At 47.9% G+C, this 27,433-nt stretch overlaps 2 protein-coding genes across 3 annotated transcripts; both read right to left on the minus strand.

Annotated features, from left to right (window-relative positions):
- Positions 1 to 1,806: 1,806 nt before the first annotated feature.
- LOC120644640 (adagio-like protein 3) lies at positions 1,807 to 12,316 on the minus strand. Of its 2 annotated transcripts, none has more exons than XM_039921319.1 (2): positions 12,066 to 12,316; positions 1,807 to 3,667 (listed from the first exon to the last, which is right to left on the minus strand). In XM_039921319.1, the coding sequence occupies exons 1-2, from the start codon at positions 12,299 to 12,301 to the stop codon at positions 2,080 to 2,082; spliced, it is 1,824 nt and encodes a 607-aa protein (XP_039777253.1). In that variant the 5' UTR covers positions 12,302 to 12,316; the 3' UTR covers positions 1,807 to 2,079. The 2 variants fall into 2 exon arrangements, with proteins under 2 accessions (XP_039777253.1, XP_039777254.1); XM_039921320.1 differs by having other exon boundaries at positions 1,807 to 3,719; positions 12,066 to 12,200.
- A 9,375-nt stretch (positions 12,317 to 21,691) lies between these two features.
- Positions 21,692 to 27,268, minus strand: LOC120645716 (binding partner of ACD11 1-like). The gene is made up of 6 exons (XM_039922474.1): positions 27,169 to 27,268; positions 24,584 to 24,711; positions 24,138 to 24,241; positions 23,961 to 24,036; positions 23,774 to 23,863; positions 21,692 to 22,270 (listed from the first exon to the last, which is right to left on the minus strand). The coding sequence occupies exons 1-6, from the start codon at positions 27,266 to 27,268 to the stop codon at positions 21,692 to 21,694; spliced, it is 1,077 nt and encodes a 358-aa protein (XP_039778408.1).
- Positions 27,269 to 27,433: the final 165 nt, after the last annotated feature.

The raw sequence follows: 27,433 nt of genomic DNA on the forward strand, positions 1-27,433 counted from the left end.
CCAAGTATCAGACCACTTGTTACAATGCAGAATTATTAGGATTCTTATCAAACATTTGTACACAATAGAGATTGCCAAATTGATTAGAGCACTGCTTTCTTGGGATCAAGATCCAAATGTTGAGTATTTACAAGCTGCCAAATATTGCCAAACCCACCAAGGTCAAGCTTCAGTTCTTGCCTCCTCGTTGTTCTTGCCTCCTCGTTAGCAGTATTGTTCTTGCTCTCATATGACATTTCCAAAGTTGAGCTTGAGAAGTCAGTCTTTTCAGTTACAAGTAGCCTTCTCAACTTGCATCTGGTATTTCTACGTACAGACTATTCATTCTCAAGTCTTGGTTTTGACATAGGAAATAGAGGTTGAACGGCAACAAAGTTTCTCGATTGAAATTCTAAAGTGGGAATTGGAGTACTTTCACAGAAATAGGAATACCCATGATTTTGTGGATGGTTCATCCCTATGACAGCTCCGTATGTAAATGTTGCATTAGCATTTGGTGCCCTTTTAGAAGATTGTAATATCTCTTGTCTAAAGTCAAAATTTGATATGCATGCTGGTTTTGTAGTAATGTTTCTTCCTTCAAAAGTTTTGGGATACTGTTAACATGTTTTTGAGGTAGACGTAGCTATCTCGATCAGTAGTCAAAACAGCAGAGACAGGTAGTACACGACAGGGATGCATATCCATACTATGTCTTGGCTAAGCTAATTTACTCAGAGGAGAAGCGAAACAAAACAGGGAGCACCAAGGCACTAATCAAAATCTCTTGTCCTATTACAAATAAAGCATGTGAAAATCTCATGTGGATCATTCGCGCATATGTTGTACTATTTTGATGCTCCCACATGCTGACGACACTGCAAAGCACTCGTGACATAATTAGCTTACACGAAAACACTGGCCAAACAATTAGCTTACAAGAAGAAAACACTGGCCAGACTAAGAACGGCGCGGCAACGCCACGCCCAGAGTTCTAGTCGATATCATAAAACAAGAGCAGGGGTGGCAGCTTTGGTATATGAACTTTGATGCCAACAAGACATAGACTCTGTTTAGTTGGTGAAAAATTGTTGATTTTGGTACTGTAACACATTTCGTTCTTACTTGACAAATAATGTCCAATCATAGACTAATTAGGTTTAAAAGATTCATCTTGTACTAATCAGTTAGACTGTGTAATTAGTTATTGATTTCAGCTACATTTAATGCTCCATACATGTGTCTGAACATTTGATGTGACAAGTAATGTAGAATTTATTTTTGAAACTAAACAGGCCCTAATAATATAGTAAATTTGACACAAATCATAAAACTAGAGCAGCGGTGGCAGCTTTCGCATATGAACTTTGATGCCAACAAGACGTAATAATATAGTAAATTTGATACAAATCATAAAACTAGAGCAGCGGCGGCAGCTTTGGTATATGAACTTTGATGCCAACATGACGTAATAATATAAGTAAATTAAATTTGATACAAATATGAGCAGACAAGCAATGCTGGGTGGCAACTTCCACACAAATTTACAATCCACAATTTTTTTTTCCTTTTTTGCGTGGGCTGGGGTGGGGGGTTTCTTAAAAGGAAAACCAATATATAGACCATAATAATATGTGCCTAGAACGATGTGAGAACAAAACTCTGTTTTCAAGGCGTCGCCTAGGCGACATGGCGGTGGCGGCTCGCCTTGCTTAAGGTCTCGCTTTAGCCCGCCTTAGCCCGCCTAGGCGTTGCCTAGGAGATAAGACGGTGGTGGATCGCCTAGCCTCGCCTTACCGCTTTAAAAACATAGGAACAAAACATCTCTTATGATAACAGCAAAGTAGACTAAACTCTCCAGGACTAACCTTTTTTTTCAAACTAATTTCCACTATTTTTGTTACACCAATGCAGATGCAAGAAAACATCTCGGATGACAACAACAAAGTAGACTAAAACTCTCCGGGACTAACCTTTTTTTTTCAGATCAATTTCCACTACCTTTTTATACCAATGCAGAATGAGGTAACACACTGAAAGTAGGTCCGAATAGCATAGGATCTAAATCAGATGCACAGCCAGGCGCGAAGAGATCAGAGATCACTCGTCTTCATCGGGCCTGCTTGCAAGGCAAAGCTCATGGAGCTCATTCAGGATCCACTCCTCCCCGGTGTGGCCTCCCATGACCAGAACTCTTGTGCCACCCACTACACATGTGCTGTGTCCCCAGGCAAACTTCGGTGGCTGCCCAGGGACGTTCAGTATCCTCCATGTCGGCTTCTCCTCAGCAGGGTCGATCAGGAACAGCTGCGCTGGGGAGTGCAGGCCAGCAATCGAGCCGCCAAATATGATGATTCTCCCACATGGTAGGCTCACAGAGACATGATCAAGCCTTGGCGGTGGACTGACATTTGGGAAGCCAGTTGTTGCCAGCTGCCTCCATTGGGGACTGTCTTCACCGACATCCATTGTGTAGGCGTCACTGGAGCGCAGCCGGAGAGAACCGCTCTTTGCCAGTCCACCATACATGAATAGTTTGGTTGCACCATAGACAGACATGGTGTGACCAAGGCGGGATGGTGGAGACCAGGATGTAGGAATCTCCCTCCAAGCTGGTTTTTCCTTTGTGAGGTCAAAGAGGAAGGTGTCGCTGAGAAGAACTCCGGATTCAGTGCACCCATCTGAAACAACGAGCTTTGAACCATCCAAAGTGCATGAGCTGTGCCAAGACCGTGGCAGTGGAGGACCCTCACTCGCAACCTCCCTCCATGTAGGCTGCTGAGCATCAAGATCAAGGACAAAGACATCGTTGAGCAAACCTTGCTGTCCACAGCCTCCAAATACTACCAGCCATGACCCATTCAGCCATGATAGAGTGTGCCCCCACCGGCCGGGTGGGGAGGCAGAGACCTTGACACGGCGCCATTCTGGCCTTGCAGCCTCCAAGTTAAGCACAAACGTGTCATCCATAGGCTGCATGTTGACTCCCTCCCCTCCAAAAAGGACAAGGCGATTACCAACAGCACATGCACTGAAGTTGCAACGGGAAGGCTCCACGCGTCCTCCAACAGTGAACTTTCTCCATGAGGCAGCCTCAAGGGTTGTTAGCTCTCTTGCAAGGCGACCCCATCTTAACATCTTGGTGCTCATCTCAAGCCTGACAGTGACATCTCTTCCCCAAGCATTCTGGCAGACCATCTTCCTCAGGTGATCATTCTTGGTTAGTTCATGCATTCTGGTACAGACTGATCCAATCGATGCGACATCTCTTGGCGACAGGCGAGATAAAATGTTGTGTGCAAGAACTTCGTCTGACAATTGGAGGATACCACAGTAGTCTGAACTCTGGATTTTTGGAGTATGTTCATGAGAAGCTGAGTTCAGATCTTGAATGCTAGGCCTGTGGTTAGACTGTTGTTTATACACTGGATATGATATGTTGCTGAGATCAATGTTTGCCTCAGAGAATAGCTGGATCCCAATAACATGTGTCACAGAGCCATCATCCCCATGCATAGGAATGAGCCTTAATCTGTTGTATAGTGGAGCACCATCCTTCCGGAAATTGAGCAGCTCGCCTTGGAATTCAATCCCCTCATTGAGACATCGCCGAATCTCTGAAACAATCATGGGATCAACAAGGGGATGCCGCCTTTGCGCACGTGGATCCCGAAATTGCAGGAAACGGCTGAAAGACAAGTTTGAGTGAACACAGTTCATGAGATGCTTCCATAGGCCCTCTGTCAAGTTTTTCAGTGTTAGCAATTTAAAAGTTGGTACAAGAAAGAAAGATAGCAAACAAGAAAGCAAGAAGACAATATCCACTGTAAAACATTATCATTATAATATATAGAGAACAAATATTTGTTCAACAGCCTGATTAGCCTAACCAAACATTAACTTCTCATTGCTTCCAGGTCGATGTTCATTGTCTTATTTGACATCAACAGGAAAGGCTAAAGTGTAAACTATCACGCCGCTGATTTTGACAAAAAAAAAATTCAACCACTTCCAGTACTGAAATTGTAAGCTAGATCTGATGCTAAATGCTTAAACAACTTCAGAATGGATCCAAGGATCACCTAACTTTCTATTCAACACAATTTCTGTGGAGTCAGATTAGAATTCCCACTGATATCCTCATTTTTCATTAAACATCCAGTATCATGGAACAAAGTTTTACAAATGTGAAGAGTAGGAACAGGCTAGTCAACTATTTGTGGGTAGGCAAACCCCGCCACCAAAACTTGGTCACAAGACAACCACCGACTCAGGTGCCCACCCAGGTTGTCATGGCCTACAAATCTTTTTCGTGTAACCACATATCCTAGGGTTTATTCTTGCATCATTCCTTTCTCTATGTGCAAGTGGCCAACTCTAGCAATGTACAAAAGTATCAAGCAAAATATCTCACAGGTAGCCATCAACATGTTCTCCCCACCCTCTGCTCACCAGAAAACCAAAACAGGCTCAGCGAAAGTTGAAATGAACCTATGCACATGATAGAGCCGGAGTGCCCGATCTTTCGGTGAGTAGGGATAAATTCGACTTGGCGGAAGATGACCCTCACGATCCGACTACGACGAGCGAACCCGAAGCGCCAATGCAATCGCTGAACCAACTCCCTGTGGTTACCGACCTTGTTGATGCAAGATCAGCCTGATCACGAAGATCGTTTCCTGTCCGCAATCGAAGAACGAACAAGAAAAGGATGCGAGCAATCTGATTATCTCTCGAAGGTGGAGTTCTGAATACACGAGGACAGCGCTGTTTTGCGCGTGTTCCTGAGTAGCTAAAGCTAGATGTAAACAAAACTCAAGTCTGAATTGAAAAGAAACTTCTCTATAAATAGAGGGAGAGGGGGCGCAGCCCCTAGGGAAGGGCGGCCAGGAGATGGGGCGCCGCCCCTGGTGTCCAGGGCAAAGGGGGAGGGCGCAGCCCTAGGCGCCCACACAAGGGCCTCTGTTGGGCCAGCTTCTATTCTTCTGGGCCTTCATTCTTCAGTAGCATGACGAAGTTCAATTCTCTTGCACGGGCCCGAGTGATTGGCCCAGAAGGTGGCGCCTGGGGTGGAGGTGCATCTGGAGACGCTAGAGAAGGTGCTGCTGGTGTAGACGTACTCGTGGTGTCCTCATCATCCTCCCATTCTTGAACTGAAGTCGTCCTCGACGGCAACTCCTCATCCTCACCCGCATATGGTTTCAAATCTGCAACATTAAAACTAGTGGAAACACCAAACTCCGCAGGCAGGTCAAGAACATAAGCATTATCATTAATCTTGGTTAGCACCTTAAAAGGACCAGCAGCACGAGGCATCAATTTAGAACGACGCAAAGTAGGAAAACGATCCTTTCGCAAATGCAACCAAACCATATCACCTGGTTCAAAAGTAACATGTTTTCTTCCTTTACTACCAGCAACCTGATACTTAGCATTAGTAGCAGCAATGTTTTGTTGTGTTTGTTCATGGAGGTTAAGCATGTGTTCCACATGTGCAACAGCATCTATATGTGGGGCGCCCTCAGCATCAAGCGAAAACAAATCAATAGGCGCCCGAGGAATGTAACCATAAACAATCTGAAAAGGGCACATCTTTGTAGAAGAATGTGTGGCACGATTGTACGCAAATTCAATATGAGGCAAACAATCTTCCCAACGTTTCAAATTTTTGTCTAAAACAGCCCTAAGCATGGTTGACAAAGTTCTATTAACCACCTCAGTTTGTCCATCAGTCTGAGGGTGACAAGTTGTGCTAAACAGCAATTTAGTTCCCAATTTATTCCAAAGCGATCTCCAAAAATGACTGAGAAACTTAGCATCACGATCAGAGACTATTGTATTCGGAATACCATGCAAACGAATAATCTCTCGAAAGAACAATTCACCAACACTGTTAGCATCATCAGTTTTATGACATGGTATAAAATGAGCCATTTTGGAGAATCTATCAACAACCACGAAAATGCTATCCCTCCCCTTCTTAGTTCTAGGCAATCCCAAAACAAAGTCCATAGAAATATCAAGCCAAGGGGAAGTAGGGACAGGCAAAGGCATATACAAACCATGGTTGTTCAGTCGTGACTTAGCTTTCTGACAAATAGTGCAGCGGGCAACAAGGCGCTCGACATCACGGCGCATCCGGGGCCAAAAGAAGTGGGCGGCCAACACCTCATGCGTCTTGTAGACGCCAAAGTGTCCCATGAGACCGCCTCCGTGTGCTTCCTGCAACAACAAAAGACGAACCGAGCTTGCTGGAACACACAGCTTGTTAGCGCGAAACAGGAACCCATCCTGCATGTGAAATTTGCCCCATGGTTTGCCATTCATACAATGAGCTAAGACATCTTTAAAATCAGAATCATCGACATATTGATCTTTCACAGTTTGCAAGCCAAAGATTTTAAAATCTAACTGTGATAGCATGGTATATCGACGAGACAAAGCATCAGCAATGACATTTTCCTTCCCATTCTTGTGTTTAATAATGTAAGGGAAAGACTCAATGAATTCTACCCAATTAGCATGACGACGATTCAGATTTGTTTGGGTACGAATATGTTTCAAAGCCTCATGATCAGAATGAATTATAAACTCGCGATGCCAAAGATAGTGCTGCCATGTTTGCAAAGTGCGAACTAAAGCATAAAGCTCCTTATCATAAGTAGAATATCTCAGGTTAGCACCGCTTAATTTCTCACTAAAATAAGCAACCGGTTTTCCTTCTTGTAACAAAACAGCACCTAGCCCAATACCGCTAGCATCACATTCAAGCTCAAACACTTTATTAAAATCAGGCAATTGCAAGAGAGGAGCATGTGTTAACTTATCTTTCAAAGTGTTGAACGCTACCTCCTGCGAGTCGCCCCAAGCAAATGGCGCACCTTTCTTTGTAAGCTTGTGCAAAGGGGCTGCAATGGAACTAAAGTCACGGACGAACCTACGGTAAAAACCGGCAAGTCCAAGAAAGCTCCGAATTTGTGTGACCGTCGTCGGTGTAGGCCATTCCCGAATGGCATCGATCTTGCTGCTGTCCACCTCAATGCCCTGTGGAGTAACAACATAGCCAAGAAACGAGACACGTTGTGTGCAAAAGATGCATTTTTCTATGTTTCCAAACAAGTGAGCAGTACGCAACGCATCAAAAACAGCACGCAAATGTTCTAAATGTTCTTGCATAGACTTGCTGTAAATCAGGATATCATCAAAATAGACAACAACGAACAATCCTATGAAAGGCCTTAGAACTTTATTCATTAAGCGCATAAAGGTACTGGGAGCATTAGTCAATCCAAACGGCATAACCAACCATTCATATAACCCAAATTTCGTTTTAAAAGCCGTTTTCCATTCATCACCCAGTTTCATTCTAATCTGGTGGTAACCACTACGCAAATCAATCTTAGTAAAAATAATGGCACCACTAAGCTCATCTAGCATATCATCAAGGCGTGGTATAGGATATCGATAACGAATGGTAATGTTATTAATAGCACGACAGTCTACACACATACGCCATGATCCATCTTTCTTTGGAACAAGTAACACAGGAACTGAGCAAGGGCTAAGAGACTCACGGATGTAACCCTTGTCGAGCAACGCCTGTACCTGGCGCTGGATCTCCTTCGTCTCATCTGGATTTGTACGGTACGGTGCGCGGTTCGGAAGCTGTGCGCCTGGAATGAGATCAATCTGGTGCTCAATACCACGGAGTGGTGGAAGACCCGATGGCAAGTCCTTGGGAAAGACATCAGCGTACTCCTGCAAAAGGTTAGCAACCACAGGGGGAATATCCAAAGACGGTGCATCATCGAGTGAAACGAGCACACTATAGCATACAAGTGCATAGCAGGGCAAATGAGCATCGCAGAGATCATCAAAATCAGCACGTGTAGCAAGTAAAACAGGAGCATTCAACTTGATTTCAGAATTAGAGGGCGATGGTTCAAGTTGTTTAGCATTCCTAACAGCTCGAGCAAGATCATCTTGAACAATTTGTTCAGGTGTCATTGGATGTATAATTATTTTCTGACCCTTAAATATGAAAGAATAATGATTCGAACGACCATGATGCAAGCTATCAGTATCGTATTGCCAAGGTCTACCAAGTAACAAAGAGCATGCTTCCATGGGAATAACATCACAATCGACAAAATCAGAATAAGCACCCATGGAGAAAAGAACACGCACTGACCGTGTTACTCTAAGTTTTCCACCATCATTAAGCCACTGAATGTGATATGGATTCGGATGCTTACGAGTGGGTAATGACAACTTCTCGACCAGCACGGTACTCGCCAAGTTGTTGCAGCTGCCGCTGTCGATGATGATGCGAATCGACCGCTCCTGCACAACGCCCTTTGTATGGAACAGAGTGTGTCGCTGATTTTTCTCGGGCTGGGCGACCTGTGTACTAAGAACACGCTGCACAACAAGATTTTCATACCTATCCGCATCGCCCGGGGTGACATGTACCTCCTCATTAGCTGCATGGTCAGTGGCAAGCATAGCATGTCGAGGTTCTTCGGAATCACTTTCAGAAGAGTACTCACCATTATCACGGATAAGCAAGGTACGCTTGTTTGGGCAGTCCCGAATCATGTGCCCAAATCCTTTGCAACGATGGCACTGAATATCTCGTGTACGTCCTGTGGAAGGAACAACACCTGTGGGAGGGGGTGCTGCAGGTTTGGCCGACCCCTCGCGTGGTGTACTGCTGGTCGTGGATGACGCAGGTAGAGCAGGCGCTGAGCTGGTTGCCGGCCTTCTTCCTGCAAAAGAGTTAGGATATGTCTTCGAACGGCGTCCCTGCACTTCACGTTCAGCTTTGCAAGCATATGCAAACAATGTGGTCATATCAGAATATTCTTTATAATCAAGGATGTCCTGAATTTCGCGGTTCAAACCACCGCGAAAACGAGCCATAGCAGCGTCATCTGTCTCAAACAAACCACAACGAATCATACCTTTTTGTAACTCCTGATAATAGTCCTCAACAGACTGTTGACCTTGTCGAAAGCACTGCATTTTTTCAAGCAAATCTCGTGCATAATATGAAGGGACAAATCTGTGTCGCATGGCAACTTTTAATTGAGTCCAAGTGGTGGGAGTGGGATGTTTTTGTTTATATTCACGCCACCAAATTAAAGCAAAATCAGTAAATTCACTAATAGCAGCTTTAACTTGAGAATTAACAGGAATATCATGGCATGAAAATTTTTGGTCGACCTCTAGTTCCCAATCAAGATATGCAGCAGGATCATATTTGCCATTAAAAGACGGAATTTTAAATTTAATCTTAGCAAATGAGTCATTAGGTTGATGACGTACCACACGGCGGGCACGACCGGTGCGAGTACCCTCTTCCTGTTCCGTGTCACCGCCATAATCTTTCTGTAACTCTGTGATCGATGTGGACAATGTGTCGAGCCGTGCCACGATGGTGTCGAGCGTGGTCTTAGCGGCCATCTGAGCGAGGTCGAGCTGATCGAACCTCTCGGTCGATGACGTGATCGTCGAGTCAAGCCGTTCATGCATCGTCTTCATGTCCGCGGCCAGTCCATCAACTCGTGTCCGCATGTCCTGCAGCTTTTCATCCGTCATGCCTTCGTCTCCTGCCATAGTTAGCGCAAACACAAAAACAAAGCCTACGACAACAAGGGTGTAACGGTTCACAAGGCGCTCACAGTAGTGCTGTTATCAAATTCTTATCCGTTCTTACCAAGCACACAGGGGTGATCTGCAACCAATAGGTAGAACCGGCGAAAGATTGGAGGAGCGATTGCCTGGAGAAACAAAGTCTGCTCGTCGTAGAACTATGTGGAGTTCTGGGTAGGCTGCACTCAATTCAAGGGTTAGCACAATCAAACAATAATGCAAGGTTGAATTATAGTGCCAAACACGTAATCAAAGCTGCTGGAAACAAGGTGCAAAAGTTGAGCAAGGATATGGGGGAAAGGAAAAACACAAAAGTGAAGAACAAGGAGCAGCAGGGGCGCACACCTAGGCGTCCTGCGTGATGCGCCCAAATGAGGTAACCTCCTTTCTGTTTCCCTGTTTTTTTGTTTTTTGTTTTTTTTTTCGTTTCTGTTTTTTTTTTCTGGAGAAACTCACAAACTGATTATATGAGCAAAGGAATACAAATGAGCAAGTTACCACACACACTTTTCAGGAAAAGTAGGGGTATTCCGGTAACAAGAAGATACTCTCTCTCAAGATCCGGATGTCCCTTTGTATGGTAGGACTGCCGAGGCAACCAAGACTTTCTCAATTGAAGCCGATCAGGATTAGGCAAACCTTTTAAACTTGCTAAAAGGAATACACAACTGGTGCACAGGGAGGCGTGATCCGAAACAAAAAAAAGGAAAAGGTGGGGGCGTCGGCGCGTGAGAGGCGCGACCAGAAATCACGCACGCGGTTGTGTTTCTCTCTTTCCTTTTTTTTTGACTTGCCAAACACACAAGGCAGGAAAGGGCGATCAGGGGCAGAGAGATGGTGGCGGCGCTAGGGTTAGACGAAAAGAAAACAAGGATAGAACACAAAGTAATCAGCAACAATTGAACGCGTAAGCACACAAATTCAACAATGCAAATTATTGAAAGAAAGTGCAAGGCTCAAAAGGTGCTGGGACAAGGATCTAACCTGATAATAATTTTTTTTTTGGTTTTGTGGACTGTAGGAAAGGGAAGAACACTAGATAACTCACCGATCAACCTGGAAACCTGATACCACTTGATAGAGCCGGAGTGCCCGATCTTTCGGTGAGTAGAGATAAATTCGACTTGGCGGAAGATGACCCTCACGATCCGACTACGACGAGCGAACCCGAAGCGCCAATGCAATCGCTGAACCAACTCCCTGTGGTTACCGACCTTGTTGATGCAAGATCAGCCTGATCACGAAGATCGTTTCCTGTCCGCAATCGAAGAACGAACAAGAAAAGGATGCGAGCAATCTGATTATCTCTCGAAGGTGGAGTTCTGAATACACGAGGACAGCGCTATTTTGCGCGTGTTCCTGAGTAGCTAAAGCTAGATGTAAACAAAACTCAAGTCTGAATTGAAAAGAAACTTCTCTATAAATAGAGGGAGAGGGGGCGCAGCCCCTAGGGAAGGGCGGCCAGGAGATGGGGCGCCGCCCCTGGTGTCCAGGGCAAAGGGGGAGGGCGCAGCCCTAGGCGCCCACACAAGGGCCTCTGTTGGGCCAGCTTCTATTCTTCTGGGCCTTCATTTTTCAGTAGCATGACGAAGTTCAATTCTCTTGCACGGGCCCGAGTGATTGGCCCAGAAGGTGGCGCCTGGGGTGGAGGTGCATCTGGAGACGCTAGAGAAGGTGCTGCTGGTGTAGACGTACTCGTGGTGTCCTCATCAGCACATTTCACAGTCAGAGCTCCTTTGCCATCCAAAACCCATCACTTACAATCCCATTGAAATAGTTTATCTACAACATGAATAAGCCCAAAACTAAATCTCATCCGCTCATTCATTATTTTAAGAGATGTTGTCTACACGTTCCTCAGCATATGCACAACCAAGATTTTTTTTTTGGATGAGCTTCTACCAGTCACACATCGCTAGCCTGCTTACTCCTATCGCAACACGGACAGTGGTCCACCAAATCATTTCACTACTGTCAGCACTGACCATTACACCAAATTATCCCGCGAAGACAAACAGTGTCAGGATCACTCAAATTGACACCGTCTGCCCAAACCCCGTGATAGTACCACCTGTCCTTCGATTAAATCGTCACAGAATCCTAAGCTCACAAACCATCCAATCAAAAGGCCCTGCTACATTCTGAAATCCTACTAACAGCAGAGCACTACCCATTCCTGCCTTCGTTGCATGCGTCGCGACGACACGCATCGATTGAGCTGAAAAAATTGCGGATCTACTACGAATGCGTGGTGCTCTGTGCTACAAGAGCCCTGAAATCCAAAGAGGGCTGCACTGCGCCGATGCTAGTCAAAGTCACTCGAACAAGCGGCGGCCCATGATTCCCGCTCGCGCGGGACAGCAGGCAAGCGACATTCTCCGGCATCGAAAACAGAGCGGAAGGGAGCGGAGAGGAGGGTTCGGCGTACTAACCAGTTGCGCCCGAGCACCTCGTGGGCGCGGTACCCCGTGGCGGCCTCGAAGGCGGCGTTGACGTAGATGACGGGGAAGTCGGCCTCCGCCGCGTCGGCCACCACGATCGCCGCGGCCCGCTGCTCCCCGACCCCCGCCGCCGGCGCCGGCGGCCCCCACGCCCACCCCTCCTCCCACAGTCTCATCCGCTTCACCGCCACCGCGCCGCGATCCCCCGCCGCGCCGTCGTCGAACATGCCACGCCGCCCGCCCCTCTCCCCTCTCTCTCTAGCTTCCTCTCTCTCCTCGGCGAGCGCGCCCGTGGTTTGGCGTGCTCTGGTGCGGGAGGAAATGGGAGATTCTGCGGGGGCGGCGAGATATTTCGGCGAGTGGTTTTTATCCTGCGCGGGGGGAGCGGAGGGAAAGGGGCACGCGTTTGGTGGTTATTTACGAGATCTGCCACGCGGTAAGGGTGGGGCCCCGGCGGTAAGGTGGACGGCGCTGGGTGGGAGGGTGGGGCCCTGCGTGTCCGACGGTGCACGTGGTTTTCTTCGCTTCGCAGTGAAGGTGCTCCCGTAGATACGAGTACCGTTTGCCTAGTCGAATACTCCTGCCGTTTTATTTTTGCTTTTTGCCCGTGTTTAGATCATTAGGTAAAAGTTTTTTAAAAGAGAAATTTACTATTTTGAAGTACTAAATAAAATTTATTTGTAAAACTTTTTACACATCGTAAGATGAATCTAATGAGTCTAATTAATCCATAATTAGCGTATGGTTACTGTAGCATCACTGCTGAAAATTATGGATTAAATAGGCTTAGGGCGCGTTTAGTTCCTTCCCCAAAAATTTTTGGATGTCACATCAGCACTTTGACCAGATGTCGGGAGGGTTTTTCGGACACTAATTAAAAAACTAATTTCAGAACTCACTTGGAAACCACGAGATGAATCTTTTGAGGCCTTTGACCGCATCATTAGCACATGTGGATTACTGTAATACTTATGGCTAATCATGCCCTAATTAGGCTCAAAAGATTCGTCTCGTCGTGTACATCCAAACTGTGTAATTAGTTTTGTTATTTAATTATATTTAGTGCTTCATACATGTGTTTAAAGGAGAGGTGAAAATTTTTGGGTGAAAATTTTTGGGAACTAAACGGGGCCTTATTAGATTCGTCTCGCGATTTACAACCCATCGGTACAAAAAATTTTATAAATAGATTTTATTTAGTACTTTATGCTAATGTTTTTTAGTGTAAAGTTTTCTAGTCATCACTATCATGATGGTATTTTTTTTACCTAGCATAAAATTGCCATTGGCTGGTAAGCTGGGATAATTAAGAGAGGTGAGGCAGTTCATCACAACTTAATTTTTACATTGCATTTAAGTTATGGTAAACTACTTTGCTAGGAGCCCGGGAAGATTATTACGATATTGCTAAGGACCACCGAAACAATTGTGGAGCATATATATATAGAAGTAGTGTCAGAAGTTGACGTCTTTGGCCAAAAACTTCTTGTACTGTTCTACTGGATGGTTACTTTTATGAAAAAAAGATCTTGCTAGGTAGTTGTAAAGTACTTTGTCAATTATTTAGTGTTCTTTTTCTGTTTTAGGAAAGCAAACATTCTAAGCAAAGAGTTTGTCATGTTGCCATCAAGTTTTCTTTTTAGTTAATTTTTGCCGATTATTTTGTGTAGATAATTGATGCATTCTTACAATAATGACAAAATTGATAGCCTCTTCATAGATGTTAGTATTTAGAAAACAGTGGAGGCCTGTCTAACAAAGCCCCATCCTAATAAAGATCTGTGGTGCTTAGACTGCTAGACTATGCTTATCATATACTCCCTCAGTCCTAGAATAAGTGCACGTACAGGTTCAAACGAGCAAACATAGTACAACTGCAAAATTACTGTAATACCCCTATAAAAAGGGTTTGCCCTCCGTTCAGTTCACACATCATCATTACGGTAACAGTTCACATGCAAATAAAAAACTACCATAATTTGGCTAGAATTCAGATTTCAGAACCATTTGGCAGCACGGTTTCACAACATCTATACCACAATTTTTCTATTCGTTGGTTCCAGAACTTGCAGCTTGCAGCTGCTGTGATCTGTACGCCATACTCTATATGTACCTATATTTTGGGACAAAATTTAAATCGCAAAGGTTCGTTTATTTTGGGATGGAGGAAGTAGTTACTCCAATGCACTCATGTGCTTTCCATGTCCAATATATTTGCACACCTGCGACACAAAATCTTTATCTCTTGTCATAGTCAACGGAAAAGTGGCAAACAATTTCTTGTCATGGTTAACGATCTTTGCAGCCCAAGTATAGATGTCCAAACGTGCCGTACGGTGCGGCACGGACACGGCTCGGCACGGCACGTTCCGGCACAACACGACTAGGCACTAAGCTTAGTCGTGCCATGCCGTGCCGGCACTGCGTGCTGGCCGCGCGGCCCAGGCACGACACGAAGGCCACGTCATCGTGTCGTGCCGGCACGACAGCACGGTTGGCCCGGCGGCTCCATGCTGGCACGAGCCCGACGTCCGGCGGTGACGGCGCCTGAGCAGGGTGACGACAACGCACGGATGACGGCGACGGCGTGCGACACGCGGACAGGGCGCGCCGCGGGGAGCGTCGAGGCAGCGCGCGACGCGAGGACGGAGGGGACGGCACACTCCGCGGGGAAGACCATGGCGGCGGCGCTCGGGACAGCGACGGCGCGCGGCTTGGGGAGGAGGGCGAGCCACGGCGGGAGAGGGTCGGAGGGGATCAGGGGAGTGTGAGATGTGCACGGGCAGGGGGCACGCCTCGTGCGTGGGCGTGGCTGAAAATAGGAGTGGAGGGAGGAAAATTAGGGTTTAAGAGAGATAAGTGGAGATTATATATGAGGTTGTGTGGACTGGGCTATGTTAGACCGTGTTGGCCCATTAACCGTGTCGTGCCCGTGTCAGCACTGCATGCTGCTGTTTCAGCCCATGCACGACACTAAGCCCGTGTCGTGCCGGCACTGACACTAAGGTCATCGTGTCGGGTCATGTTCGTGTTGTATTTTTTAGTGTCGTGTCCATGCAGCCCATCAGACACTGCCTATTTGGCTATCTATAAGCCCAAGCATACGCATGATGAAAAATCATATCAGGAGCTAGAAAATAACACTTTTGTAGCCTTGTACCCTACAAATTCATCGAGATTTTTCGTACCAGATCTTCCCAAGCGACATTCTTTCATTTTTTTCCTTTTTCTTTTTTTTTTAAAAAAAGAGAGAAAGAGGTAAAACCCAACCCATATCACTATGCACATGCTTATCGATGCACAAAAAAAAAGGCCAAATCGGTAAGCCAGGAATCCAGAACCTTCCATCAGTGGCGCCAAAAATCCAAAATATCCCCCAACAAACACCACCGGAGGGCAAAACCGTCACCCGGGGAACTCCTCCTCGGATAAAATATCGTGTGCCGCTGCGTGTCCGCTGCGTCGTCGCGCAACGTCGGAGAGGAGGGGCGCGCGCGTGAGCTTCGGACGCGAGCAGAAGTCTCGTGGCGCGTGGACGTGATGGTGTGTGCGCGTTAAAGAAAAGTAACGGCGTGCTTTTGGTTTGTCGTTGGTCATTGTTTAACCAATTTGGTTCTTTTTTCTGAAAACATGATATGGACGTATTAGTAGGTTATATACATGTGCATATATTTAGGTCCTGTTTAGTTTTCAAAAAAAATTCTACGGTACCCGTCACATCGAATCTTTTGACACATGCATAGAACATTAAATGGAGTTAAAAAATAACTAATTACGCAGTCTAACTGGTTAGCATGAGATGAATCTTTTAAGCCTAATTAGTCCATGATTGGACATTATTTGTCAAGTAACAATGAAATGTGCTACAGTACCAAAATCTAAACTTTTTCACCAACTAAACACACCCTTATTTCTATAAAAACACATAAATACATAATCATATCTACCTACTAAAATGCCTAGCATATGTCTATAACCTTTTATATTTAGTGGTGGAGCTAGGATTAAAATCTACCTATGACGGAGGCGCGAAGTGACGGAGGAAGAGGAATTGTGGAGGCAGCCGATGAGCCGAGGGCGACATCGCCTTCATACATCAATTTTTAACGATTTAGCTTCAGAAAAATGGGCTGGTCATAGGCTGACGGCCCAAAAATTTAAAGTCTAAGAGCATCTTCAGCAGATTACTTATCACTCATATCTAATATATTTTCTCTTTCTATTACCAATAATACTTTTCATTTTTTGGTAGCATGTGTTGTAGCGGATTACTCAAATGATAGGGTGAAGAGAGTGTGTTTTGGCGATAAAAAAAATTAGGTATTAGCGATGGAATTGGTTCCTCTTTGAGGTGTGTTTTTGCGATAAAAAAATTAGGTATTAGTGATGGAATTGATTCCTCTTTGGAGGACCTTCCATAAGACTAGCAATGAGCTAATCCTAGCTAATGTGCCCAACCTGATAGAGAAGAGAGATTGTAACAACCCAAAATCTCACACAAATAAAAATTTGTTTGAATTCAAAATTCATTTTAAAAATTCATTTTCCCAATCTAATTTAAAAAATTTTGAACTCATCTTCTTTTGCAAGAAAAATCCATCTCTTTTGCATGCTCCTGTTCACGTGATGGCATACCAGTTTGTTCTTGTACGTAAGGCCCACAAACGAGTGTCATGGCACTTGGGCCTGCTAATCCCAAACGAGTACAAACAAACCAAGCAAGCCCACACGGCCACACCGCACTCTCTCTTGTATCACTGACCGGTGGGACCAACTCAGGGCCCTTCCCGTGCGGAGGAGGCTGCCAGCGCCCCCTTCGTTTCCCCTCGCCTCGGATGCTCACCAGCTCATCAGCTTCCTACCTCACGACAAAACTAGCCGCACAGCACTCACGCACGGAAGATGCACGCCTGCACTCTCCGCTGGTCGCTGCTCCATTCTGCACCGCCCGCGTACGACCTCGTGTACTGACGGCCAGCGCTGCTCCTCGGCGCCTCTTCACCCCGCAGCGCAGCGCAGCCTCTGTCCTCGTCATCCTTCGTCACTGTGCGCTGTCCTCGACCACAGTCTGGCGACGCCACGCTCCCTACCTCCTGCTCTCTCAGGCCTTGTTTGGTTTTAGGATTTTTTTCACAAGTACCAGGACGATGGGTGCCGCCGTCCCGCTCCCAACGCCCTAGTGCTGCCAGCATGAGCTACGGCCGCCGATGACCCCTTCGTAGAGCCTAGTACCTCCCTCCCGTGTTCTTGTACAAGAGCCGAACGCCATCGCCATCCGTTTCCCGTTGCCGCCTGACGCCATTGCGGCCCGGCTACGCCGGAGCTCCGCGAGCGTCACGGCGCTGCCGCGGCCTCGGCTGTGCCGAGTGCCTGTGCACGCATCGCTCGGCGCAGCAGTGCCGGCCCCTTTTTCCTTCTTGGCCACCACTGAGCACACGCGGCCGCCGTGACCTCGGGTTGCCAAGCGCCCGTGCGTGTACGCACTGAGCACCACCCGGGACCAAAAGTTCCTACTTTTGCCTCGCCGTCGCCCGCGTCCACCACCACCGTAGTCGCTGGCCGCCAAGGACCGGGATGCTGGGGCCCGCACGTGTGCCATGGCAAAGCCACGGGCTCGCGCACGCGAGCACCCCGACGCCAAGTCCCGGCCTTGACCCTTGTCCTTTGCCTTCTCCCGCACCGAGCCGAACCACGCCGAAGCCGAACAGCAGCATCAACGTCGCGCCTTCTCCCGCACCGAGCCGAACCACGCCGAAGCCGAACAGCAGCATCAACGTCGCCACCCACTCCGGAGGCAAGCTGGACTGCGAGCAAGGAGGGCCTGAGGGGAAGATGACGCTGTCCACAACTTCACCTTCTCGGCCATCCTCGACATCTGCGCCAGGCCACGCTTCTCTCCATCCTTGCCTGAATAGAGCTCAGCCCAAGTGCATTTCTCACGTCCACACACAGATAGGCCACGTAGTACCTAATGTTTATGAGCATGTCACGCACTTGATCAATGTTGATTTCCATTTTCGGAATTTATTAACAGTTAATATCCCAAACTCAATATCTCACACATATGAATTCCGATTCCACCGATTCTTTTTCCACAAATCATCTAAAATCGTGCCCTATCAAATAGTGGCCTTACTTCTGTCTGTTGACTGCTGTGGTTAGCACTCTGCACATGGCACGCTTTCATTCGGTGTAACCGACGTCGAGCCGTTCGCCGGACGAAACGTTGCCTACATTCTGCTCACGGTGCCCCTCGCGGTGCCGCTCCCTTTCGCTGAACGAGCGACACGTGCAAACCACACTCACATGCGTCGCGACACTCTGGCCCCACGATGAGACCGCACGTCACTGTTCGACAGCTTTCGGCGCCGTTCCGTACTGCGGCCTCATCTCGCTTTGCCGCCCCCGCCGGCTTTGCCGTCTCGTCGTGCGTGTGTCGGCAACGCCACTTCTCGCTACAGCATTGTCTCTGTTCTCGCACCAGTACCCCGTCACGCCGCTGTCGGCCACTGCATCCTCTTGGTCTATAAAAGGCGCATTCGCGTAGCTCCTCCATCACTCTCAACTCATTTCCAACCAACCCGGCTAGTTTTCCAACCCCAGCTCACTCGCCCTATCTTTTCCCGCCAGAGCAAGGATTTGCTCGTCGCTCTCTCGTTCTGACGAGCTCATCGTGCTCTTGGTAAGCACTACATGCTATCGGGCCTGACTCTTTTTCCTAAATTTATCTAAAATCAAGCTCTAACTATCTTTGTTAGTTTTATAGTTTTTGAAGTTCAGTTTGTATTTATGTATGCTTTGTTTGTATGATTTGTGCCGCGTATTAGTCGCCGAGAGTTCGCGAACGACGACGAGGAGAAGCTTGGAGTCCGGTGCCGCGAGTTAGGAAGGTCCTACCGCAAGCAGAAGCCCGAAGTACGTACCGCGAGCACGAGGACTAGTACCGCGAGCCGGAAATCGAAACGCGTACCGCGAGTTGATCTACCGGTTTGTTAAGTGAAGGCAAGTCCAACCTTTTCGCTTTTGATCATGCTTATCCCAGTTTTTAAACACAACCCGTAGAAGCCTATTTAAAAGTGCATTCAATTGATATACGAAACCTTGAAATATTTTACTGCTTGACATAGTTAAATACCCAATTGAAAGGACATACCTTGCTATTGTTTACATCCTGATTTTTCCTTGACAACCTAATATTTATCTCTAAACATGATTATCTCTGTTTAGAGGAATGCCTTGATAAATAATACTAGAATGCTTTGGATTTATTTATGCAATATTACTCACTATTATTTATCAAATGCAATTATTTACAAATGAGAAAAATGGGATGGTTGTTTTAAAAGTTGTGAGTTAAATTTATAAAGTATAATGAACATGATGATGATGATGATGATGATGGTGGTGATTACCCAGAGATGGGGTGGAATAGGATCCATGTGTGGGACTACTGGAGATTTGACTCGAGCCTGTGTGGTTCGGTCTTTGGTTATCCACCTTGTCTTGATTAAGGACCGGTAATTGGCAGGATTCTAGCCAAGTATTATAGTGCAACCATACGGCTAAATGGGCACTGGCCTTAGCTTATTAAGTCAGTCGGCCCGAGAGGATGCTACCGCCCGAGTGCTCGAGGAGTTCGTCGGTGTCGGGGTAGCTAACCCGGTCAGATGTATGGAGCCGAGACACTCCTACAGTCTGTCGTGTAGCATATTTTGGGTCCGGTTGATGTAACGGCTTTGTCATGTTAGTTTGCCGACACATCTAAGGAATTGTGTATATGCGCGCTGGCATCAAAGCGAAACATGTCGTATGGGTAGGGGTGGTAACGGGCCAGGCCCTTTTGCTTCCTTCACAAATTAATTTGAGCCCTAATCAATTTTAGCTCAAAAATGAATATAATTTTAGCCCTGCCCTTATCCAGCCCTATCCTTAAATTTGCTAGGCTAAATTGGAGGGCCCTTTACCACCCCTACGTATGGGTAAAGTGTACAATCTCTGCAGAGTGTAAAACTATTCAAATAGCCGTGCTCACGGTTAAGAGCGCTTGAACTAGACAACCGGTTTTAGAGCTTTTAAAAAAAATATTTTTATTAAAATGGGATTTGGGTCTGATTTTGGAAATGTCCGGCAATAGTGCCGTGGGCTACTGCGGACAGAGTGTCCGGTAGCATTAAAATTTGGACTCACTTCTTTTTATATATACTCATAAATATGATTATATTACTCTTTTGCTAAAACGCCTTTACAAATTTAACCTTGCATGGGTAAAAATCTGCTTTTCGCAAAATAAACCTCAGCCAATTCCTTGTACTCCATTATGCATGAACTGGACTTGCTGAGTACTTTTGTACTCACCCTTGCCTACGTTTACAGATCGCCATAGAAGTCTACCCGTAGTCGTCGCGTCCGCACCCTTGCCTACGTTACAGATCGCCATAGAAGTCTACCCGTAGTCGTCGCGTCCGCACCCGACTTCCCTGTGGCGTGGGACATCATGTGACTTCTGTGTCGAAAGTGCATGTCGCACTTGCCGATTGTACCACATGTGACTTCTGTGTCGAAAGTGCATGTCGCACTTGCCGCTGAACGCTATGTGACTTCTGTGTCGAAAGTGCATGTCGCACTTGCCGATTGTACCACATGTGACTTCTGTGTCGAAAGTGCATGTCGCACTTGCCGCTGAACGCCGACTAGGAATTCTGATTTTATTGTGCTAGGTGCAACATACCGCGCACACACCTCTCCATGGTCACCACCTCCTCGTGGGATATGATCTGGAGAACATGAAAGAGGTGCCTCCGAGGAGGCGACGCTGCCGTTCGTTTCTTCCGTTTTAAGACGAGCCAACTCGTTCCGTTCGAGCAGTACGGAACAAAGAAAATTATCTTTCCACCCACGCACGTCCAGTCCAGGCTCCAGCCCCCCAGCGCGCGGATGCGTGGGCCGAATCCAACTCGGCCCGATCTAAATAGGGCCGCCTCGCGCGTCTTCCCCTAATTTTTCGGCAAATTACGCTCCACATCCTTAATAAAAAAAAGGCAAATTACGCTCCATATTATTTTTGTTCGCGAGTTGTAAAAAGTTTGTCCAAATTTTGGAAAACGTACCTTAACACTCACCTATACGAACGCATGTGCACAAACTCTATTCGGACAAGCATCTTTAAAGTGTGAGGTCGCAGATCCCCAAGATTCACGAAGTTCCCAGAGACACCTCGCTGTCGACGGGAACATCGTCTACTACTGAAAGCATAACGCCGTTAAATTCTGTAATATTCGCTTATATGAGGAGTCGGACTCAAAATTTGAGTCTGCAATTGGTAATTAATACACTAGCAAAACCTGAGACTAATCCGAGTTTGAGGCTTGCTGATTTGATGCTTATATTATTGTTACGATTCGTCGTAGCTTTCAACTCGCAAAAAAATAAAAGATTTGGACACTTGCTTATTGAAAACTGAATTCCAAGCATGAAACGTAGCTAAATCTTGCGCTCCGTATAGTTTCAGTCGATCTTATTTTTCAAATAACTTTATGCATTCTTGTATAAAACTAAGTAAATTAAAAGAGCTCAAAGAAGACGAAAAAAACACAGCTACTACTCTATTGTTACTTTTTTTATACTTCTACACTGCCTTGTCCTTTGTGGTCATGTCCATCTCCTTGCCGAGCCCCGCCGCCCGCACGCGCGTCATGCACGTCGACGCGCGCCTGCTGCTCCGCCTCCGCCGCGCCACCGTCGCCGTCGCCGTCCCCATCGGCCCTCCCCACCTTCTCCATGGTCATGGCGCCGACGTCGGACGCGGCCCTGGCGACGGCGCCCACGGCCGCCGACACCCACGCGGCGCCGCGCGACGCGTAGGGGGACCCCGCCACGGCCTCCCCCGCGGCGGCGAACGCGCCCCAGGCGCGCTCCGTGACCTGGAACCGCTCGTCGACGCCGCGCGCCGCGCCGCGGGCCGCCGCCGTGCCGGCGCTGAACTTGTCGCTGAGCCCGAGCCGGCGGTCCAGGTACGCCACCTGCGACGTCGCCGACGACAGCAGATGGTGGTGCCGCCCGTCGAAGGTCTGCGCGCGCCGCAGCGCGTCCTTGCTCAGCACGAAGCCCCTCGCCAGCATCGTGCTCACCACGTCCTCCGCCTTCCTCACCGCCGCCCCGGTCGTCGGCGTCCCCGGCGCCGAGCTGATGATCCCGGGCTTTAATTTTTAATTTGTTGCCAGAAAGAAAACAAGAAAAAAGGTCATTTGAAATTTGAATTTGAATTTGAAATCGTGCTTGAATAATCTAACAAAATCATGGAGCTAAGCTCAAGTGAAGATTGAAGAGCATGGGCTCTTGTTAGTTATTATTAGAGTAAAATGCACTGGGAGTCCTTAAACTAGTTGACCTGTTCTGTTTCGGTTCATGAAATTCGAAAATGCATTTATAGGTCCACAATTTATTCAAGTGTATCACGTGAGGTCCAAAACACCTCTGACCAGCGTTGACCGCCTACATGGACCGCTATGTCCGATCCAACGTGGCCGCTGGCCGCCACGTGTGCCTCGCCGGTTCCCGCGCGCGCAGTCCCGCCACCGCCGCTCGCTCGCTCCCATCTGCTCCGCGTCGCGCCGGCCCCGCTCGCCTGCCCCGGCCGCTCGCCGCACCCTGGCCGTGAGCCTGCCATCTGCGCGCCGAGGCCCTGCCTCCGACTTCGCCTCGGCGTTGCCCAGCGCCGGGCGGGCCTCCGGCGCAGCCCTGCGGGGGCCGCCGCCTGCGAGGACGAGGATGTCGGAGTCGAGGTAGAGGACGCGTGGGACGGAGCGCGGGAGGAGGTCGGCGAGGTAGATGGGAGTGTAGTTGAGGGGCTGGTCGAGCGCGCGGCGGACCGAGGAGATCTTGCCGCGGACCGGAACCCAGGGAGCTCCCCGCCGCCGCCTGCGACGTTGCCCCGCCGCGGCCGACCGAGTGCCGTCCTGGCCCGCTCCGCCGCTCCGACCTACCGCGCGTCGGCCCGCCGCCGCCGAAGCACGCCAGCCGGAGAGGGGGAGCCGGATCCGACAGCGCGCCGATCCGCCATGGCCGGCCGAGCTCCGCCGCGCGCAGATCCGCCATGGCCGGCCGACCTCCGCCACCCGCAAATCCGCCATGGCCTTGCTCGCCCGCCGCAGCTCCGCGCCGGCGAGGTAGAGGAGGACGTGGTCGCCGGGGCATCGGGCAGGAGGGCTCCTCCGCCGCCAGCCTCGCCTCGCCGGGGCTCCGGCCCCTCCGCCGCGGCTCACTTCGCCGGGGCTCCGGTCCCTCCACCGCGGCTCACCTAGCCGGCGGCGTAGGGGGGAGAGAGGGGGCGGCGCCGGCTAGAAATGGGAGGCGGAGGCGCGGTGAGGGGGAGAACGGGGAGAGAGAGAAAGAGAGAGAGAAAGAGAGAGAGGGGGGAGGGCGGAGCGGCGAGCGATGCAGCAGGACTGCGCGCGCGGGAGCCGGCGAGGCACGCGTGGCGGCCAGCAGCCACGTTGGATCGGACGTGGCGGTCCACGTAGGCGGTCAACTCTGGTCAGAGGTGTTTTTGACCTCAAGCGACACACTTGAATAGATTGTGGACCTATAAATACATTTTCGAAGTTCATGGACCTAAACAGAACAGGTAAACTAGTTTAAGGACCCTAGTGCATTTTACTCTTATTATTAAGGACCCTAGTGCATTTTACTCTTATTATTACTTCTGTGCTGGAGGAGTAGGCTTCCGGAGGCAGTTCATAATCTTCCACTGGTGTGATATTCACAGGAACATCGCCACACATGCTTGATCCCTGGAAGAACAGGAGGGCATTTCAAGCACTGTAATTTGAAACCAAGAGAAGTTTGAAAAAAATGGTGAATTTGGAATCGAAAGATCGATGCTCATACGGAGAGGAGCAGAGCAGTGTCCGCTCCATGGAACTCCTTGAAGGTGACATAAGCTACCTGAGACGTCTCCGAGTCCCTGTCACGAGATTTAGAACACAGAAGAAAAGGACATGCATGACCAAATAGCAGGGGGGAAGGGATGCAAAAGGGATTAAGAGAATGAGCAGAGGGACAGACCTTCTCATCTCAACGTACTCGATCTCGCCGGAGAAGGAGAAGAACTCCTTCATGTTCTCCGCGGTCGCCGAGAGCGGTATGTTGGTCACCTTGATTGTTCTGACCTGAAGCAGCAGAGAGCACACCAAATAGATCAATCAATCGGCTTCCACTAGTTAGGTGCCATTATTAGCAGCTGGTGCTTGTGCAAACAACACACATGTTCAGTTAATCGACTGTCACGTTGAGAGCCCATGTCCACACTAATTGGAGTACTTCTCTGAATATTATGTTGTTGAGCTTGGTTTACTGATCTGATATATTCGCCGAGAAAAAAATTCTTGTTTATCTATATGGTTTAACTTCCAGTAACTAGAACTAGAAGAACGACAACCGTGTGATAAAAATTTCTGAAATCTGTACTAATAGGCAGCATGGTGCAGGGAGATGATGGATCCGGGGCTCACGTCCGAGACGTCGATGGTCCAGTTGGGGGAAGTGCAGGGCTGTGGCGACGGTGATGGTGATGGTGAGATGCTAAATTCAGCAGGAGCCACTCCTATCCTCAGGCAGCCGGGGTCCAGCCGGACCTGCACTAGACATGCATGACGGTCAGCCAATCAGGGCTTACGTTTGTGTTTTCGTTAATCACTTCTGAAGCTGAAGCTACAAGGTGAGAAAAATCAGCTGGGACTAATCCATTTTCAGTTATCATTGGAATTGCAGCGATTAGGAATAGGCGTCGGCAGTCATATCTATCCTAGCTAGATGCGTTTTCTAACTCTGTACTGTAAGAAAAATCTCATGGATGATGGATCGATCCTGAAAACAACCTTGCTGTCACTTATAATCTACGGTTGACCTGGCGTTGTGGTTGGAGATTTATTTTTCACTGCATCATAATCAAACTACATCCAACCCATCGCGCTGCGTGTGCATGCATTCAGAAATGGAGAAAAGGGTTTAAACCGATCCATGATGGACCAGCAGGCAATGCGATGACGAACACCGACAGATGTTCAGACCGATCGAAAAGAATCGAGACAACAAGAAACCAAAAAAAGAAACGGCAGCAGCTAACAGCTGAAGATCACACATGCAGTGTCAGCATTCATCCATCACTCACCGCCATGAACTCGCCGGCGACGACGGAGCCGACGACGGCGATGGGATCGATCGACCTGCAGCGACGAGGGTGCGAGGAGCTCTCTGTGGTGACCCGCCTCACCGGCCGGCGTGCTCGTTCGCGCGTGGGAGGGGACAGAGAAATAGCGAGTGCGAGCGTGAGTGGAGCAGCGGCAACTTCGGTTCAGTCCAGAACCGGTCCTAGCGGGCAAGAGCCCTCTAATCTATCTAGCCCATTTGGGGCTCCCTGTCCCCTTCCGGCCCTTCCGGAAGATGGATAACAAATATATCTATAAAGCCCAATTACAAAGGTGTCACGCGGCCGGCCCACCAGAAGCTCACATCCGGCTGCCTGTCTGCCTAGCAGCAGTGCGCGGCGCGACGGTGCTGCGCAAGCAAGCATGTGCTGACGTGCAGCTTGCATGTGGTGCAGGTGGTGCTAGGGGTCCTTTTATTTTTTCTTCTCTCTTCAAGCTGCATCAATAATTAATATTTTCACTAAACTACTACAGTCAATATTTTAAAATACAATATTCAACATTCACTCAAACTTAATACAACATTTCTTATAAACTAGTTAAACATTTTATATGAAAATGTTGAAAGTGTATGTCCAAAATGTTGAATATGTATACTCAGATGTTGCAATAGTATACTTTGAATGTTGATTTTTTTAGAAAAAAATAAAATTAATTAAAATATATGCATATGTGATCTTGTTTTGTTGCATAAATTCCAAATTACATCATGGTTCAAACGGAATCCAAAACGTATTTACGGTTTGGAAGAAACATGGAATCAAAGTTTTGAATTTACATGGAATCTCCACGTCCACCCACCAACATCCATGCACACTCCCAAGGCGGACATACGCACGGCGCTATACTCCACTGCTCGAATATTATCCGCTCGATTGTACCGCACGGATCTTAAACACTGGAAGTTCAATGGCCTTCCCATCTTCCGGAAGATGTATAGGATTCCTGGCCCATTTCGGCCTAGTACGGTCCAACTGTGTCGAGGCTCGGGCCTAGGAAGAGGTGCGGCGGGCCTACCACGGCCCATGTAGAAATACGCAAAAAAAAGAGAGAAAACTTTGCTAAGAATTCATCTTGTGTAAGTTCGGCTCGAATTTACCTAGTTTTGCCTATCCAAATTTAATTACCCCGGAATAGTGGTACGATGGCGATCAGACAGCCGAGCTAGATGCGCTGTCAGAGATGGCATCAAGAATATAGTCGATCGTATGTGTGACCTAGTACTTTAGATTTTACTTTAAAGTAGCACAATGCACGTGCATTGTTACGAGTTATATGACATATACCTACAACCCGTGATGTGACTGTGCGAGGCAATGATTGTTCAGATTCCGATTGTGATTCTGATTGATTTGTTCGGTTTCCAATGAGTATTCCGATCGATTCGTTCGGGTTACGATTAGAATTCCGATTGATATATCAAAGAATCATTGCTTGTTTTAAAAATAAATAGAGAAGAGATAGAGATTAGTAAACGGTGCACTAGATAGAGCACTTGTGATGGTCTTCTATATTATTGGATCTGCTAATTCAGATGGATGGATGCATTATATCGATCACACCCCTCCTAAATGTGCTAATTGCAGCAGCACTGGTCCAACGGGCAGTAGCCGCCGCGCAGGTAGCCGTGGTCTCTGCATATGTAGAGGCAGCCACGAACGTTACAGTTCTCCCAGTTGTAGGGAGGGAAGCATGGCCGTCGGATCGGCGCCGCCCGCGGCGGCCGACGGCGGCACCAGGAGCCAAAGCCTACACATGCATGCATCACAGTATGATTATAGAAACTAACACAGTTTCATGTAGTAATTAATAACCAACATTTGAATGAAAAAAATCTAATGAATACAAGCAATTCAGAGTAGTGAAAGTTGGGCGGCGCGCCTACTTACATCCTTCAGTCTCGAGGGACTGCGAGGTAGATGCCATGGCCACAAGAAGAACCAGCAGGAGCAAGGACGCCGTCAGGCAGGCAAGCCTCTTCCTACCCATCTTCAGGAGGTGGCAAGAGGGCGAGGGAACAAAGTTCTAACACTCCTGCGAGGAGAAGAGGGTGGTGATCATCAAGGCTTGCTTGTGTTGTGTGTGTCTCGCAGGGTACCAGCTTGTGTATGTCTTTTTATATAGAAGGATTAAATTAAATTGTGTCCGAGGGCT

This window comes from Panicum virgatum, chromosome 8K (genome assembly GCF_016808335.1).
Source record: "Panicum virgatum strain AP13 chromosome 8K, P.virgatum_v5, whole genome shotgun sequence".
Lineage (NCBI taxonomy): Eukaryota > Viridiplantae > Streptophyta > Magnoliopsida > Poales > Poaceae > Panicum > Panicum virgatum.

Coding starts and splice junctions, on each gene's coding strand:
- LOC120644640 (XM_039921319.1), bottom strand. CDS start 12,301: ATGTTCGACGACGGCGCGGCGGGGGATCGCGGCGCGGTGGCGGTGAAG. Junction 3,668..12,065: donor GAGGTGCTCGGGCGCAACTG/GTTAGTACGCCG, acceptor CTTGTCTTTCAG/CCGTTTCCTGCAATTTCGGG.
- LOC120645716 (XM_039922474.1), bottom strand. CDS start 27,268: ATGGGTAGGAAGAGGCTTGCCTGCCTGACGGCGTCCTTGCTCCTGCTG. Junction 24,712..27,168: donor GTCCCTCGAGACTGAAGGAT/GTAAGTAGGCGC, acceptor ATGCATGTCTAG/TGCAGGTCCGGCTGGACCCC. Junction 23,864..23,960: donor ACACTGCTCTGCTCCTCTCC/GTATGAGCATCG, acceptor CTGTTCTTCCAG/GGATCAAGCATGTGTGGCGA.